At 36.0% G+C, this 12,619-nt stretch overlaps 3 protein-coding genes across 6 annotated transcripts; 2 read left to right on the forward strand and 1 right to left on the reverse strand.

Moving 5' to 3' along the window:
- Window positions 1-59: 59 nt before the first annotated feature.
- On the reverse strand, window positions 60-4,412 carry LOC101248513 (pentatricopeptide repeat-containing protein At3g53360, mitochondrial). Of its 2 annotated transcripts, XM_004246877.5 has the most exons (3): window positions 4,267-4,412; window positions 1,595-3,974; window positions 60-1,497 (listed from the first exon to the last, which is right to left on the reverse strand). In XM_004246877.5, exon 2 carries the CDS (start codon window positions 3,857-3,859, stop codon window positions 1,604-1,606), a length of 2,256 nt encoding a protein of 751 aa, XP_004246925.2. In that variant the 5' UTR covers window positions 3,860-3,974; window positions 4,267-4,412; the 3' UTR covers window positions 60-1,497; window positions 1,595-1,603. The 2 variants fall into 2 exon arrangements, with proteins under 2 accessions (XP_004246925.2, XP_010326034.2); XM_010327732.4 differs by having other exon boundaries at window positions 60-3,974; window positions 4,267-4,393.
- A 1,340-nt stretch (window positions 4,413-5,752) lies between these two features.
- LOC101265573 (pentatricopeptide repeat-containing protein At2g37310) lies at window positions 5,753-9,296 on the forward strand. Of its 3 annotated transcripts, XM_026032911.2 has the most exons (3): window positions 5,753-8,277; window positions 8,844-9,060; window positions 9,146-9,296. In XM_026032911.2, exon 1 carries the CDS (start codon window positions 5,878-5,880, stop codon window positions 7,831-7,833), a length of 1,956 nt encoding a protein of 651 aa, XP_025888696.1. In that variant the 5' UTR covers window positions 5,753-5,877; the 3' UTR covers window positions 7,834-8,277; window positions 8,844-9,060; window positions 9,146-9,296. The 3 variants fall into 3 exon arrangements, with proteins under 3 accessions (XP_025888696.1, XP_069144960.1, XP_025888695.1); XM_069288859.1 differs by having other exon boundaries at window positions 5,753-8,296; window positions 8,844-9,296; XM_026032910.2 differs by having other exon boundaries at window positions 8,844-9,296.
- Window positions 9,297-10,773: 1,477 nt separating this feature from the next.
- On the forward strand, window positions 10,774-12,385 carry LOC104644293 (E3 ubiquitin-protein ligase SGR9, amyloplastic). The gene is made up of 3 exons (XM_004246674.3): window positions 10,774-10,868; window positions 11,022-11,164; window positions 12,042-12,385. The coding sequence occupies exons 1-3, from the start codon at window positions 10,774-10,776 to the stop codon at window positions 12,383-12,385; spliced, it is 582 nt and encodes a 193-aa protein (XP_004246722.3).
- The last annotated feature ends 234 nt before the right edge of the window (window positions 12,386-12,619 follow it).

Below are 12,619 nucleotides of genomic sequence, written 5' to 3' on the forward strand. Positions count from 1 at the left end.
GTTAGTATTCAGTGCATTATACTTGAAATTTCCACTTTGATATAGGATAAACAACGGTCTTGAAATTTAGAACTGATGTATTAATCTTTAACAGCATTCCTACATAGGTTGCTGAACAATTACACTACAAAACAAACAATATAATGTGCAAAAACTCACAAATGCATAGTGATGACTGATGCAAAGGTGTGAACCTGTATAGCCACCTTAGATCGATTCAGTCTAAAGCCTATGTTGCAATCTCCTCCCAGAACACTTTAAGCAACTCCTTCTAACATAGCTGGCTTCCATTTATGCCTTCTAGTTGCAATGCAGCGCTCAAATTTAAGAGTTTGCTTATTATTAGCCCTCTGACTACTCTTTACGCACCATGTAGTTTCATACTGGAAATCTGTTTTTCTTGTCGATGACCATTAATCCTATGCAGTAATCACCTTCTTAGAGCAAATGGTCCAAAGCTTCACTTACAGTTTAGTGAACTTCACTAGTAATGAGGCGGTCATTTGGGCTTGAGAATATGGTTACCACCTGGGGCTGCATATGAGAAAGCCTTATCAGGCATCAAGTACCTCGGACCTGCTTTCTGAAAATACAAGCTTTACTTCCTCACTTCAAGGGAGCTAATGGTTCAGAGAGTTACAACTCGTGATTCTTGTAATCTGCCGCTTCAGTTGGTTACACTGCATCAATTCCTTAGGTGGTATAAGAAGCTGTAGGTTTTATGGAAGTGTCTCGTGGCCTTCCATTAAGCCAGTAAAGCAAAGAACAAAAAATTTCACAAGAGTTTTGCATGAAGGCTGCCTCAGGCAGTGCTTCTTCCTCCACAAGGTGACCATTTACTGGTATGGAGTTGCCTACCCACTACTAGATTTTGCTGTGCCTTTCATTCAGTGAAAGACCCTTCTCAGTGTTATTCTTGATGAGAACACTCTCAGAACTCCACTTACCATATCCTGAAGTGATCCTCTCAAGAATACTGAAGTCTCGAGGACACAATCTCACACTCTGTGAACTTTCAGGTGCTGTAATAATACCTCTCAATCACCAGGCTATTATTCTTCAGGTGTGCAAATTGAACATAACAAAGATGTATGACTGAAAAGTGATACTGGGGGTTTACAAGAGCGAGATGCTGTTTCTTGTGTGTCTACACATCAAAACAGTAAATATCTTCCTCATTCACTCCTTAAAAACAGTAGAGCCATCCTGAAATTTGAGTTCCAAATTTTGATTGCAATTCTAACTTTTTTTCCCTGATGCTATCTTCATATCTTTTTTTATTTGGCAGCAATCTTCAGTTAATCGGAAATATGAAATACATCTCTATATGAAACGACAACTTGTTCTTTGGAAAACAGCAAACTGCTTTGACCATTTGTACAAGAATATCTGCTGCTTCAGTGTCTCTCTAGTCAAGCATGTCTCTGGATAGCTATTTGGCAAATTTTTGTTTTCACTTTCCAGACCTCGTAATTTCTAGAAAACCAACTCAAGGACCTACATAAGTAAAATCTGATTATGTAAAGGTGCAACTCCACAATGTGGACACTGCAAGAAGCGTATATCCAATAGTCATCCTGTCCAAATGTTTTACCTCTAAAACTTAACTCTGGAGGGGCAAATAATCATCATCCAGCATCTGCAGCCATAGTTCATCTAGCATGGAGTATATGCTGTCCCTTTCTGCATGCATACAGTCCTCAGCCAAGAAGACATGGATCCGGTCCTTGACTTCGATCCAACTTTGACCTGGAACCTTTTTGACGCCTTTTTGTCTCATCTGACCCCTCAGTGATGCAACATCTTTCCAACTGCCTGTAGAAGCAAAAATGTTACAGAGTAACACATGTGCAGCAGAATTTGAGGGATCAATCTCCAAAATTTTCTCTGCGGCTCGTTTGCCAACATCAAGATTGTTACGTGTCTTACAAGCAGCTAACAAAGTCTTCCACACCACAATATCAGGATCTATTTCCATTTGATTGATAAAAGCTTCTGCTTCTTCTATGCAGCCAGCTCGGGCAAGCATGTCAACCACACAGCAACAATGCTCTCTAGTTGGTATAATACCAAACTCCGTTTCCATGGCTCTGAACAACTGCCACCCTTCTTTTACTCGTCCAACATGACTACAAGCAGTCAAAACCCCGACAAAGGTAACTTGGTTTGGCTTGACAGCTAAATATCTCATCTTCTGGAATAGGTCTAGAGCCTCTTCTCCGTATCCAAACTGAGCATACCCCACTATCAAACTACTCCATGAAACCGCATCAGGGTTGTTCATACTATCAAAGAGCTTCTTAGCGCTTGTCATATGTCCACATTTCACATACATGTCAATTAAAGCATTGATGACATAAATATCTTCACTTAGCCCATTTTTCATGGCATAGCAACAAACCTGGTCTCCGATTTCCAAAGAGGCTACTTTTCCAGATGCCCCAAGCATATTAACTAATGTAATATGATCAGGCTTATTAGAAGAAAGAAGCATCATCTTAAATAACGAGAAGACCTCTCCAGAATCTCGCTGTTGTAGAAAAGCTGTAAGAATGGCATTCCACGAGACTAAATCTGCTTTGTTTTTTATCTCATTGAAAATTTTATGTGCATCCGGAAGATCTGAACAGTTGGCATACATTGAAAGTAATGTATTAGAGATGGAAATCTCTAAATCAAAGCCACTCTTAATAACATAGCAGTGCACTTGCTTTCCTAGAAAAAGAGCACATGGACTTACAAAGGCACAAAGTAAAGAACGAATTGTGACATCATCTGGGGTCAACCTCAAAGTTCTCATCTGAGAAAAGAGAGATACAGCTTCATCACGGTCACCTCCGTATGCAAAACCCGCAATCAGAGCATTCCAGGACGCAAGATCAGGATTTCCTATCTGGTAGAATGCAGTTCTTGCAGAATGCAACCATCCACATCTAGCATACATGTCAGTAACAGCGCAACCAGCAAAAGCGTCAAAACTAAGCCCAAATTTTATACTTAAACCATGTACTTGTCTTCCATATTCTGCTTGTGCAAGACTTCTACAGACATTAAAAATGCTTCCAAAAATGAATTCGTTCAGTTTGTAAATGCCCTGACTAAGCATCTCCCTGAAGCAGGACAGAGCTTCTGATTCATAACCAAGCTGTGAAAATCCAGCAATCATTGAGCTCCACGAAATCAAATCCTTTGAATTAATACGGGAGAACACTGACAATGCCTCATCAATTTGATTAAACTTTGTGTACATCGCAATCAATGCATTCTGAGCAATAAGGTGGGAACCATGTTCCGATTTAATGACATGGCCATGCAACTGCTTCCCTAACTCTACCTGTTTCATATTTGAGCAAGTTTTGATTACACTTCCATATGTGAACTGGTCAGGTATAAGACCAAACTGTCGCATTTGAAAGTAAAGATCTAATGCTTCATTCTCCTGACCATTCTGTGAGTACCCAGCAATTATCGAAGTCCAAGAAACCAAATTTCGTTCAAGCATTTCATCAAACACCTTACGAGCCTCCTTCAACGACCCACACTTCCCATACATATTCAACAAATGATTTTGAAAAATCATGTCTGGCTGATAATTTGATGCTAAAATATGAGTATGAACTCTTCTTGCATACGGTAGGGATCTAAGAGATGAGCACGCAGAAACTAACTGAGCATACGTGCTTGGATACAAATTATAAGTCGCGTTCCTTTCTAACAACTCAAATGACTCTAAAGCTTGTTTAAACAATTTTTGCTTACACAACAAGATTATATGATCATTACTTGACTGTTCATTCCTGAAACAAGACGGTATCCTATGATTGACATAGCACCGGAATGATCCTAACCTTTTTATCATTGTGAAAAGATTCTCACAATCAATCAATCATTCAACTACGCGACAATCCAAAACTAATCGGAATCCTCTATATCCACTCCTACTTACTTGAATCTTCATTCCAGTATTATTATATCTGCAATAGCAAATTCAAAATGAAATATATGAACCACACAAGTCAATTTGCATGTTTTAAAGTGAACAGCAATTCTAACAAATGTAAACAGAAAAATCTGCTTAAAATTTGTAAATTTCACGCAATGTTTAACAATTTCTGAACTCATTATGTGACTCTTAAGCATATACGAATTCAGCTCAATTCATAGTTCGTAGTTTCTAGTAAAATAGCATTTAACGGTGTGTGAGCAGGAAACTGATACAAACTTTTTACGAGCATGGAATCTAGAGAGAGAAATGAAATAACTTACAATGAGATGTCGCCGGGAAAAGAGATCGACGGCGAACCAGATACGGCTACTCCGGCGTCATTTGAAATTGGCGGGCCAAAATGTGTCTAGGTCCCAATGGGTTATGAGGCATTTGGGCTGGTGATTTGAATTTGAAAAACTGGCCCATTCTATATGTAAAGTAATATACGATATTATAAATTTTTGTATATCAATATGATGAAAAGTATATCGTAAAAATGTTAGTGAAACTTTTTTTTAATTTGACTCTAAAGAAGAAATTATTACAATCAAAAATTGACGGAGGTAGTATATGTTTGTAGCTCGACCAGATATTGAATACTTCAATATGAAAAATATGCTAAGTATATCATAAATTCACGGGAAAAATGACAAATATACTCCGAATTATCGTAAATAATATATATATATCCTGTGTCATACTTTTGGGATATTGGTACATCTTTCGTCCATAAACTAGAGCATATATATTATTTATACTGACGGACATATGCGTATCATAATCTTATCCACCAACTCGACATTTATTAAATATCGAATCAACGCATAAGATTGTGTCACGTGTCTCTATTTAGTCTTTCGTTAGAGGAAAGGTCATATATGCTCGAATATTTAAACGACAAGAAAATCAATGTCTCAAAAATTATAATGAGAAGTATTAGCATACCATACCATTTTTTAGAGTTCGAGGATATATTTGTATGTCTTGGTTTTCAAGTTTTTTTTTTTCTTTCTTTTTTTTAATGACTCAAATCATAAGAAAATTGTATCATAGACGAAATAATAAATAATGTATAATGAATAAAATGAAATAAGTTAAGTCGACACACATAATAAATGAAATAATGACTAAACGAGGTAGGACAAGGGAAAAGAAAAAGGTTGAAATCGGTCTAGTCAAAGTATAACTCTATTCAAAATCGAATCGAAGTTAATAACCCCAATATAAAAAAAAATTATGAATTTATCAAAAGGTTACTATTGGTTTAACGATTTTGACAACGATTTTAATTTTTTTATTATGGAATTGTCAGTTTTCGACGGCTTGAGACGGATAACCCGATAGTAATTAATTAACCATATTTATACCATTTGGCATATAAAGTTCTTGACTTAAAATTTAATTTCATATTTTTATTTTGACAATCTCAAACTCTCGATTATTCTACAATGTGTTAGCGTTGTTTTCGAACAAAATGCAATCTATGAACTTATGTGTTTGATTTATTTAGTTTGTCATATTTTTGTGTCACATCTTAACAGTTAATTCAATAATCGATAAATGGATAATCAATGAGTCGATAACTTAACGGTTTAGCATGACTATAAACCAACAAATCGAACAGATTAACTTTAAAATCGAACCTATCGATACACAACTCTTATATCGAGTTCTCAGGACCAATTAGACAAGTTCGACATAATCCAATAATTAAAAATGGTATTTCGACGTATATAAATAGTTAATCAATATAGTATGATTTGTGAGTTGTCGTGTCTGGTTATTTACGACTTGCTATACGAGTTCGACAGAATTCAATAGTTTATAACACGAGACAAATGGAGTAATATATAAATAATTTATTCAAAACTCGACTTACCAGCCATGTCATGCTAGGCAAAGCCTTCATCCTCCACAGACTCAAAAGTTATACCAATATTGACTACACATTGTATGGTTATCTCTTACAATTATGCAAAGAACATTGCTTGATTCGTCAAGGCAAACAGCTCCATGCTCGTCTTGTTCTTTCTTCAACGATCCCAAGCAACTTCCTTGCTTCAAAACTCATCAATTTCTACTCAAGAAATGAACATTTGAAAGAAGCACACCATGTGTTTGATGAAATACCTGAGAGAAATACATTTTCTTGGAATGCCCTTCTAATTGGTTACTCTTCTAAGAATTACCATGTAGAAACTCTAAAGTTGTTTTCTTTGTTTTTATCTGAGAATTTTGAGACACCCCATGTGAAGCCTGATAATTTTACAGTGACTTGTGTGTTAAAAGCTGTTTCTGGGGTGTTGGGGGACTCTGTTTTGGCTAAGATGATTCATTGTTATGTTTTAAAAAATGGGTTTGATTCAGATGTGTATGTATTGAATGGTTTGATTGATTCTTACTCGAAAACGGGTGATTTGGTATTGGCGAAAAATGTGTTTGATGAAGTTCCTGAAAGGGATGTAGTGTCGTGGAATTCGATGATATCGGGTTATTTTCAATGTGGGTTTTATGAGGAATGCAAAGGATTATATAGAGAAATGCTGCATTTAGAAAAGTTTAGACCTGGTGGGGTTACGGTGGTGAGTGTTCTACAAGCTTGTGCACAGTCGAATGATCTTATGTTAGGAATGGAAGTTCACCGGTATGTTATAGAAAACGGGATTGAACTTGACATTGCAGTTTATAACTCGATTGTTGCACTGTATTCAAAATGTGGTAGCTTGGACTACGCAAGAAAGCTTTTCGAAGAGATGGATGGGCCGGATGAGATAACTTATGGTGCAATGATTTCAGGCTACATGATTTATGGATTTGTTGATCAAGCTGTTAATTTTTTTCAAGAAATTGATAAACCGTGTCTGAGTACTTGGAATGCTGTGATAACAGGTCTAGTACAGAATAATTTGTACGAGCAAGCTTTAGAGTTCGTTCGAAAGATGCAGTTATCAGGTGATCAGCCTAATGCCGTGACTCTCTCGAGTATTCTTCCGGGAATTTCCGATTTATCATTTGCAAAAGGAGGAAAAGAAGTGCATGCCTATGCCATAAAGAGTGATTGTAATCAAAATATCTATGTCGCTACTGGAGTTATTGATACCTATGCAAAACTGGGGTTTATACAATCAGCAAGGCGAGTTTTTGATCACACGAACGATCGGAGTGTCATTATTTGGACGGCAATTATCTCAGCGTATGCTAACCATGGAGAATCCAAGGCTGCACTTGATCTATTTAATGTGATGCTGAGTCATTGCATAAGGCCAGATTCTGTTACATTTACTGCTGTATTGGCAGCCTGTGCCCATTCAGGACTGATTGATGAAGCTTGGAGAATTTTTGAGTTGTTGGAGAAATATGGAATTCAGCCTTCGGATGAACATTATGCTTGCATGGTGGGGGTTCTAAGTCGAGCAGGAAAGCTATCTGAAGCAGTTGATTTCATCAGAAAGATGCCAATCGAACCAAGTGCAAGGGTTTGGGGTGCACTACTTAATGGAGCTTCAGTATTTGGTGACGTTGATATTGGTAGATTTGCATGTAGTCATTTGTTTGAAATAGAGCCTGAAAATACTGGAAACTATACCATCATGGCAAATTTATATTCAAAAGCTGGTAGATGGGAAGAAGCTCAGGAGCTTAGGAAGAACATGAAAATTCTTGGATTGAAGAAGATTACTGGTAGTAGTTGGATGGAAACATGTCAAGGCTTAAAAAGCTTTGTAGCAACAGATGAATCAAATGAGAAGTCTGGAGAGGTTTATGGGGTACTGGAAAGATTGCTTGGTTCGATGAGGGATGACGGTTATGTGATTATGGATGAATTTAAGGAGGAAACCATGTGACGAATCTGCTGCGATGAGCAAGAGGTTGCCGGCTAAGTAGTTTTCTAGGCCATGCAAGCAAGACTACAGGGTTGCCATCAACTCTCTTGTGTCATTATTCAGAAGAATGCCTTGTCTTATCGTGATGAAGTAGACAGTCATTTAGCAAGCATAATACTCTTCCTGTAATGATAGCCTGAAGTCATTCTGTGCCTCTGTGGTAACTCAAGACGCAACATTCAAGCGGTAAAAGTGCTCAAGAAATAATTCAAATGTGGTTTAGATGTCTAACTGGTAAACAAAGAGACACGTTCAAAAGGACAAACCGAAACCAGAGAGTATTTCGGTGTAAACACTTTATGATCCCCTGGGAAAAGTATTTGTTTTTCAGTTGATGAAATACTTTGGAGAGAGGATCACCAGCTTCTGGAAGGCCTTTTTGGAGGCCTAGCAGTAGATAGTCTGGTATGCTGGTAGCAATAATGTACTATACAGTATACATATTGAGTAGTAACTACCTTTTCTTGTGGGCTTTGATACTTTCAGCTCGTACATGTGTGTCCTCTGATTTCTTTAACGGAAGTATCCCATACAAAAACCAGTGTAAACTAGCATGGACTTCAATTTCTGTGATGATTTTTCTATGTTCCGCTAGAAATATGTGATCTTACAACTGTTAGGCTAATAGGGGACATTTTTGAAGCAGGAGCTTCATCTACTACCTTTCTGTGAGACTATTCCTTTAGTATGATCACAAGTAATGTTAGTTAATGGAAAATCTGTTATAATGCTAGTTGAATGTTCTTCCATTTTCTCCGTTGGGAAGTAGGGGAGAGGTAGTTACCACCTATGTTTCTTCCCTCATATGGCGTTTTTACATGTTCAAGATACAATCAAAGTGCTTATTTATTTGATTCGACTTATCTTATATTGTTTAAATTACCAAGATGCTTGACCTTTGTTTATACTACTCGAATATCTGAAAGTTGATTATCCTTCAGAATCTCACATTTGGAAATTCTTCATTGCAGTTGCTGCATCGACACACCCATCTCAACAATTACAATCATTCATCCAAGTGACTGATGCATCAGATAGTTCGTGATCCTAAAGCGCTGTCTACATGCAACCTAACAAGTATAAAGATCTCAGCTTTTAATGCAGGGAATGTTGCACAAGTAGTATTTACCATTCTCTTTCAGAAGAAGATGCACAAAGCCCAAAAAGCAGCTGTGAGAGATGAAAAGGGTAAGTGACAAGAGCCCTTGATAAGTGCAAGCTACAGTGGGGAATAACTTCCAACCTAACTAAATTATTACAACTTTGTTTGTAGGGCCAAAAGGTGTACATATTTTTCCATGAATGGGCCAAATTGATATTTTTGCTCTTATGCTTGTTGTTTTTCACCATGTTGTTAAACAAGAGATAATGAAAAGAAAGGAATTATTGTAGTTGTATAAAATGGACACATGCTTCTGGACAAAGGCCAATATTCCCAGTCATTCCCTTCCATTCTACTCTACCTAACTCATCTCCCTAGGCTTTTCCAAAACCACATCTTTACTTAATAATGCATCTTTCATTATTACTTTCTTGTTAACCTGTCTGGTTCAACTTGTGTGCACCTCGACTAATCCATGGTGTACCAGCTACCTCCCACTAGTACAAGTACGACTGTACCAGATAACTATGTCCACCAAGACTTGGTCAGATGAGATTTTACCTCCCCCGCCCCAAAAAAAGAACTAGAAAACTAGTACTGATACTTGGGATCTTCAATTGATTGTGTGAAAGCCCACATGGCTGTGTTTACTCTATTTTAGTCTAAAAGTGATTGCACCACTATAGGTTACAATCCATGTTCCTCTTTTTCTTTTGCCTTTACTTTTTCCTTTTCTATAGAACTCTTTGCTTTAGCTAAAAGTTTTAGAAGAACAACTTTTGTTAATTGACTAACCATCATTGCTAGATTTGTTTAACAATTTATTTAATCTCCTTTTTTGGGTGTTGTTTGCCACAATATCAATAAGTTTACTCCTTGTCCTAAAAGGAAATTTCTTTTTCATATTTATAAACAATTATATTCTCATTTTATCGTTTATGACCACATAAATATCTAAGCTTTGTTTTGAAATATAATTTTGAGAAGTCTCCGTTTTAGTTTGATCATAGATTCTGAAGTTGAAACTTTGACATGAAAATTTGAGTTTTTACAACTTCAGAAGTCTTCGCTCTAATTCAATCATATATTTTGAAGTTTAAACTTGGTACACGAATACTTGAATTTTTACAATAATTTCACAAGTCTTCGCTCTAATTTGGCCATAATTTACATGAATATTTGAGTTTTTGACGTTGTATATAGACTTGTGTTTTCTTTGGGAGGTTGTGGTGGTGGTGGAATTGTTTTGTGATGAAGATAGATTTTCAAAATCTGATGAAATTTCGTGGTCAAATACTCATTTCTTTTTTAATCTCCACACATAATCAAACTATACCACATAAATTTCGACACAAAAAATCATATACATATTTTCACATAGATCTATAATAACAATCCTATGTGATTTGTCCAAGCAATTTGAGTCCCTATAAATCCCACACATCCCAAAAACTCCCAAAACTTTCCCACCAAACAAAGCACATGATCTCCCATCCATAATGGAAAAATTAGATCAAATTCCCTTAGAAACCATACTCATGTCTACACTTTCCACCTTCACTTCTCATCAACTTTCAGATCTAACACTTTACTTCTCCTCCCTCCACCACCGCCATCACCGCCGTATTTTCTCTCTCCTCTCCTCTCCTATGCTATTTTCTCTCACCTTACACCACCTTCACTCTCTCTCTCTACACAACAAGTCCCTCCTCATAGCCAAACACCTTTTGTCTAAACTAGCAATTTTCACTCATTTCATGCATAATGATACAATCTTGCCACCACCATCAACCACCTCTATGAAACACCGCGATTTAGACGCGCTTCTCCTCCTCCTCCTTCTATGTGAACTACGTCAACATGATCCCGAAGCACTCGATCTACCTCCATCAAGGTACGTGTTAGATAGTTTGTAGTATATATATATGTTTTATCGTTTAAAACAATAAAAATTGTTATTGGTTATAAAAACCTATAGATCTTTTGTCATTCTATAATATCTCTTTAACGATAGTGATTTTTTATCTATTTATTTTTATCCTAACAGGTGGCGCGTTGTTATTTGCCAATACATAGCTAAAGATGCACTAAAATTCTCTAGCATTAGTTGTTCCAACAGAGAAATCATAATGAAGTTTATTGATTTGCTAGCAAAGTGCAAGAACTTTGTCAAGGCCATGATTCATGCAGGTATATTATGTATAGTGGCATATACATGTTTCTTTAATGAAAAAATGGATTCTATTGAATTCGTCGGGTATTTTTACATTATCGGATCATTTTAATCTTTTACATTGTAATCGAGAGGTGATTATTGATCTGTCTTATTTTCAACATTACAAATAAGCAAGCTTGCTTGTAGGTATATTTTTCGGGTGGATAGATAACATGATACTTGATAGTGTAAAATAATAATCTTGATTGAATTGTGTGTAGAATCAAAACGAACTATTTCTATTCTCGAAAATGAGATATGTGAAGTATAGCTTTTTGGTGCTATTCGTCCAATGGTTAAGTTGTCATTGATTTTATTTTATGTCAAAGACACGAATTTGATTCTCGTAAGACATAAATAATACTCATTTTTTGGGGGTTCATGTAAATTATGGTCAATACTAGATATATATAACCAATGATTCAAATTCATAGGTTAATTGTACTTTGACAACTTAACGTAAAGTAGAGTTTGATTTTCTTCAGTTGATAGTGAAAAAGTTGACAAGTAAATCACCTTACTGCTACTCCGCAAAACTCTACATGAAATTTTCATTTCATACGAGTTCTCATTCAATTCTTTCAAATTCATTGCATCCTTTTTCATGTTCGAGAATCCTTTTTCTTCCACTTTGCTCTGAAGAGTAACTAGGACCAATTTAATCACTTTACATTAGTATTTACTATTTACTGATGAATAATTGATCGTTATCTGGTTGGAAAAGATTGTCCAATGTCTTATTTTAATTTAATGGTACTAATTAATAATAATATTATAAATCGAACCTCGTAGTTTCAAAGAGCTCAGAACTTTGAATATACATATTAAATCTTGAATCCACTTCTAATGCAGGTGATGGTATTGGAGGAAAAGATCGGAAGGAGGTGGCAACATCGATAGCGGTAGTAGTAGCACTACCATCAGTAGAAGCGAGCAACGACGACAACGACGGGAGGAAGGAATGTGTTATATGTAAAGAAGAGATGAAAGAAGGAAGAGATGTTTGTAAATTGCCATGTCATCATACATTTCATTGGATATGTATATTGCCTTGGTTGAAAAAAAGGAACACGTGTCCATGTTGTCGATATCAGCTACCGTCCGATGATGTTTACGCTGAGATCCAACGGTTGTGGGAAGTTGTGGCCAAGATGAGTGATAGTGCAAATTTTGTAGGAATTAGTAATTGTAATTAGTTTTTAATTAAGTAAAATTAATCTTATAGAATTAGCATAATATAGTTACTTATGTTTTTTTTCTTCTCCAAAGTTATAATATAAAACACTACATTTATCATATGTCATATATCAATACTATATACATTATCAATTATACCTCAAAGTTCCAAAATTAGTTGAGAATTAACTAATATTAATGATTTTTTTTCGGTTATAGTGTATAAGATGTAATAAACTTATCATTGAATCATT

Source organism: Solanum lycopersicum, chromosome 9 (genome assembly GCF_036512215.1).
Source record: "Solanum lycopersicum chromosome 9, SLM_r2.1".
Classification (NCBI taxonomy): Eukaryota; Viridiplantae; Streptophyta; class Magnoliopsida; order Solanales; family Solanaceae; genus Solanum; species Solanum lycopersicum.

Excerpts from the sequence above, each read along its gene's own strand:
- LOC101265573 (XM_069288859.1), top strand. The coding sequence starts at position 5,878 with ATGCTAGGCAAAGCCTTCATCCTCCACAGACTCAAAAGTTATACCAAT.
- LOC101248513 (XM_004246877.5), bottom strand. The coding sequence starts at position 3,859 with ATGATAAAAAGGTTAGGATCATTCCGGTGCTATGTCAATCATAGGATA.
- LOC104644293 (XM_004246674.3), top strand. The coding sequence starts at position 10,774 with ATGAAACACCGCGATTTAGACGCGCTTCTCCTCCTCCTCCTTCTATGT. Across the intron at positions 10,869-11,021 it reads CTCGATCTACCTCCATCAAG|GTGGCGCGTTGTTATTTGCC; the intron begins GTACGTGTTAGA and ends TTATCCTAACAG. Across the intron at positions 11,165-12,041 it reads CAAGGCCATGATTCATGCAG|GTGATGGTATTGGAGGAAAA; the intron begins GTATATTATGTA and ends CTTCTAATGCAG.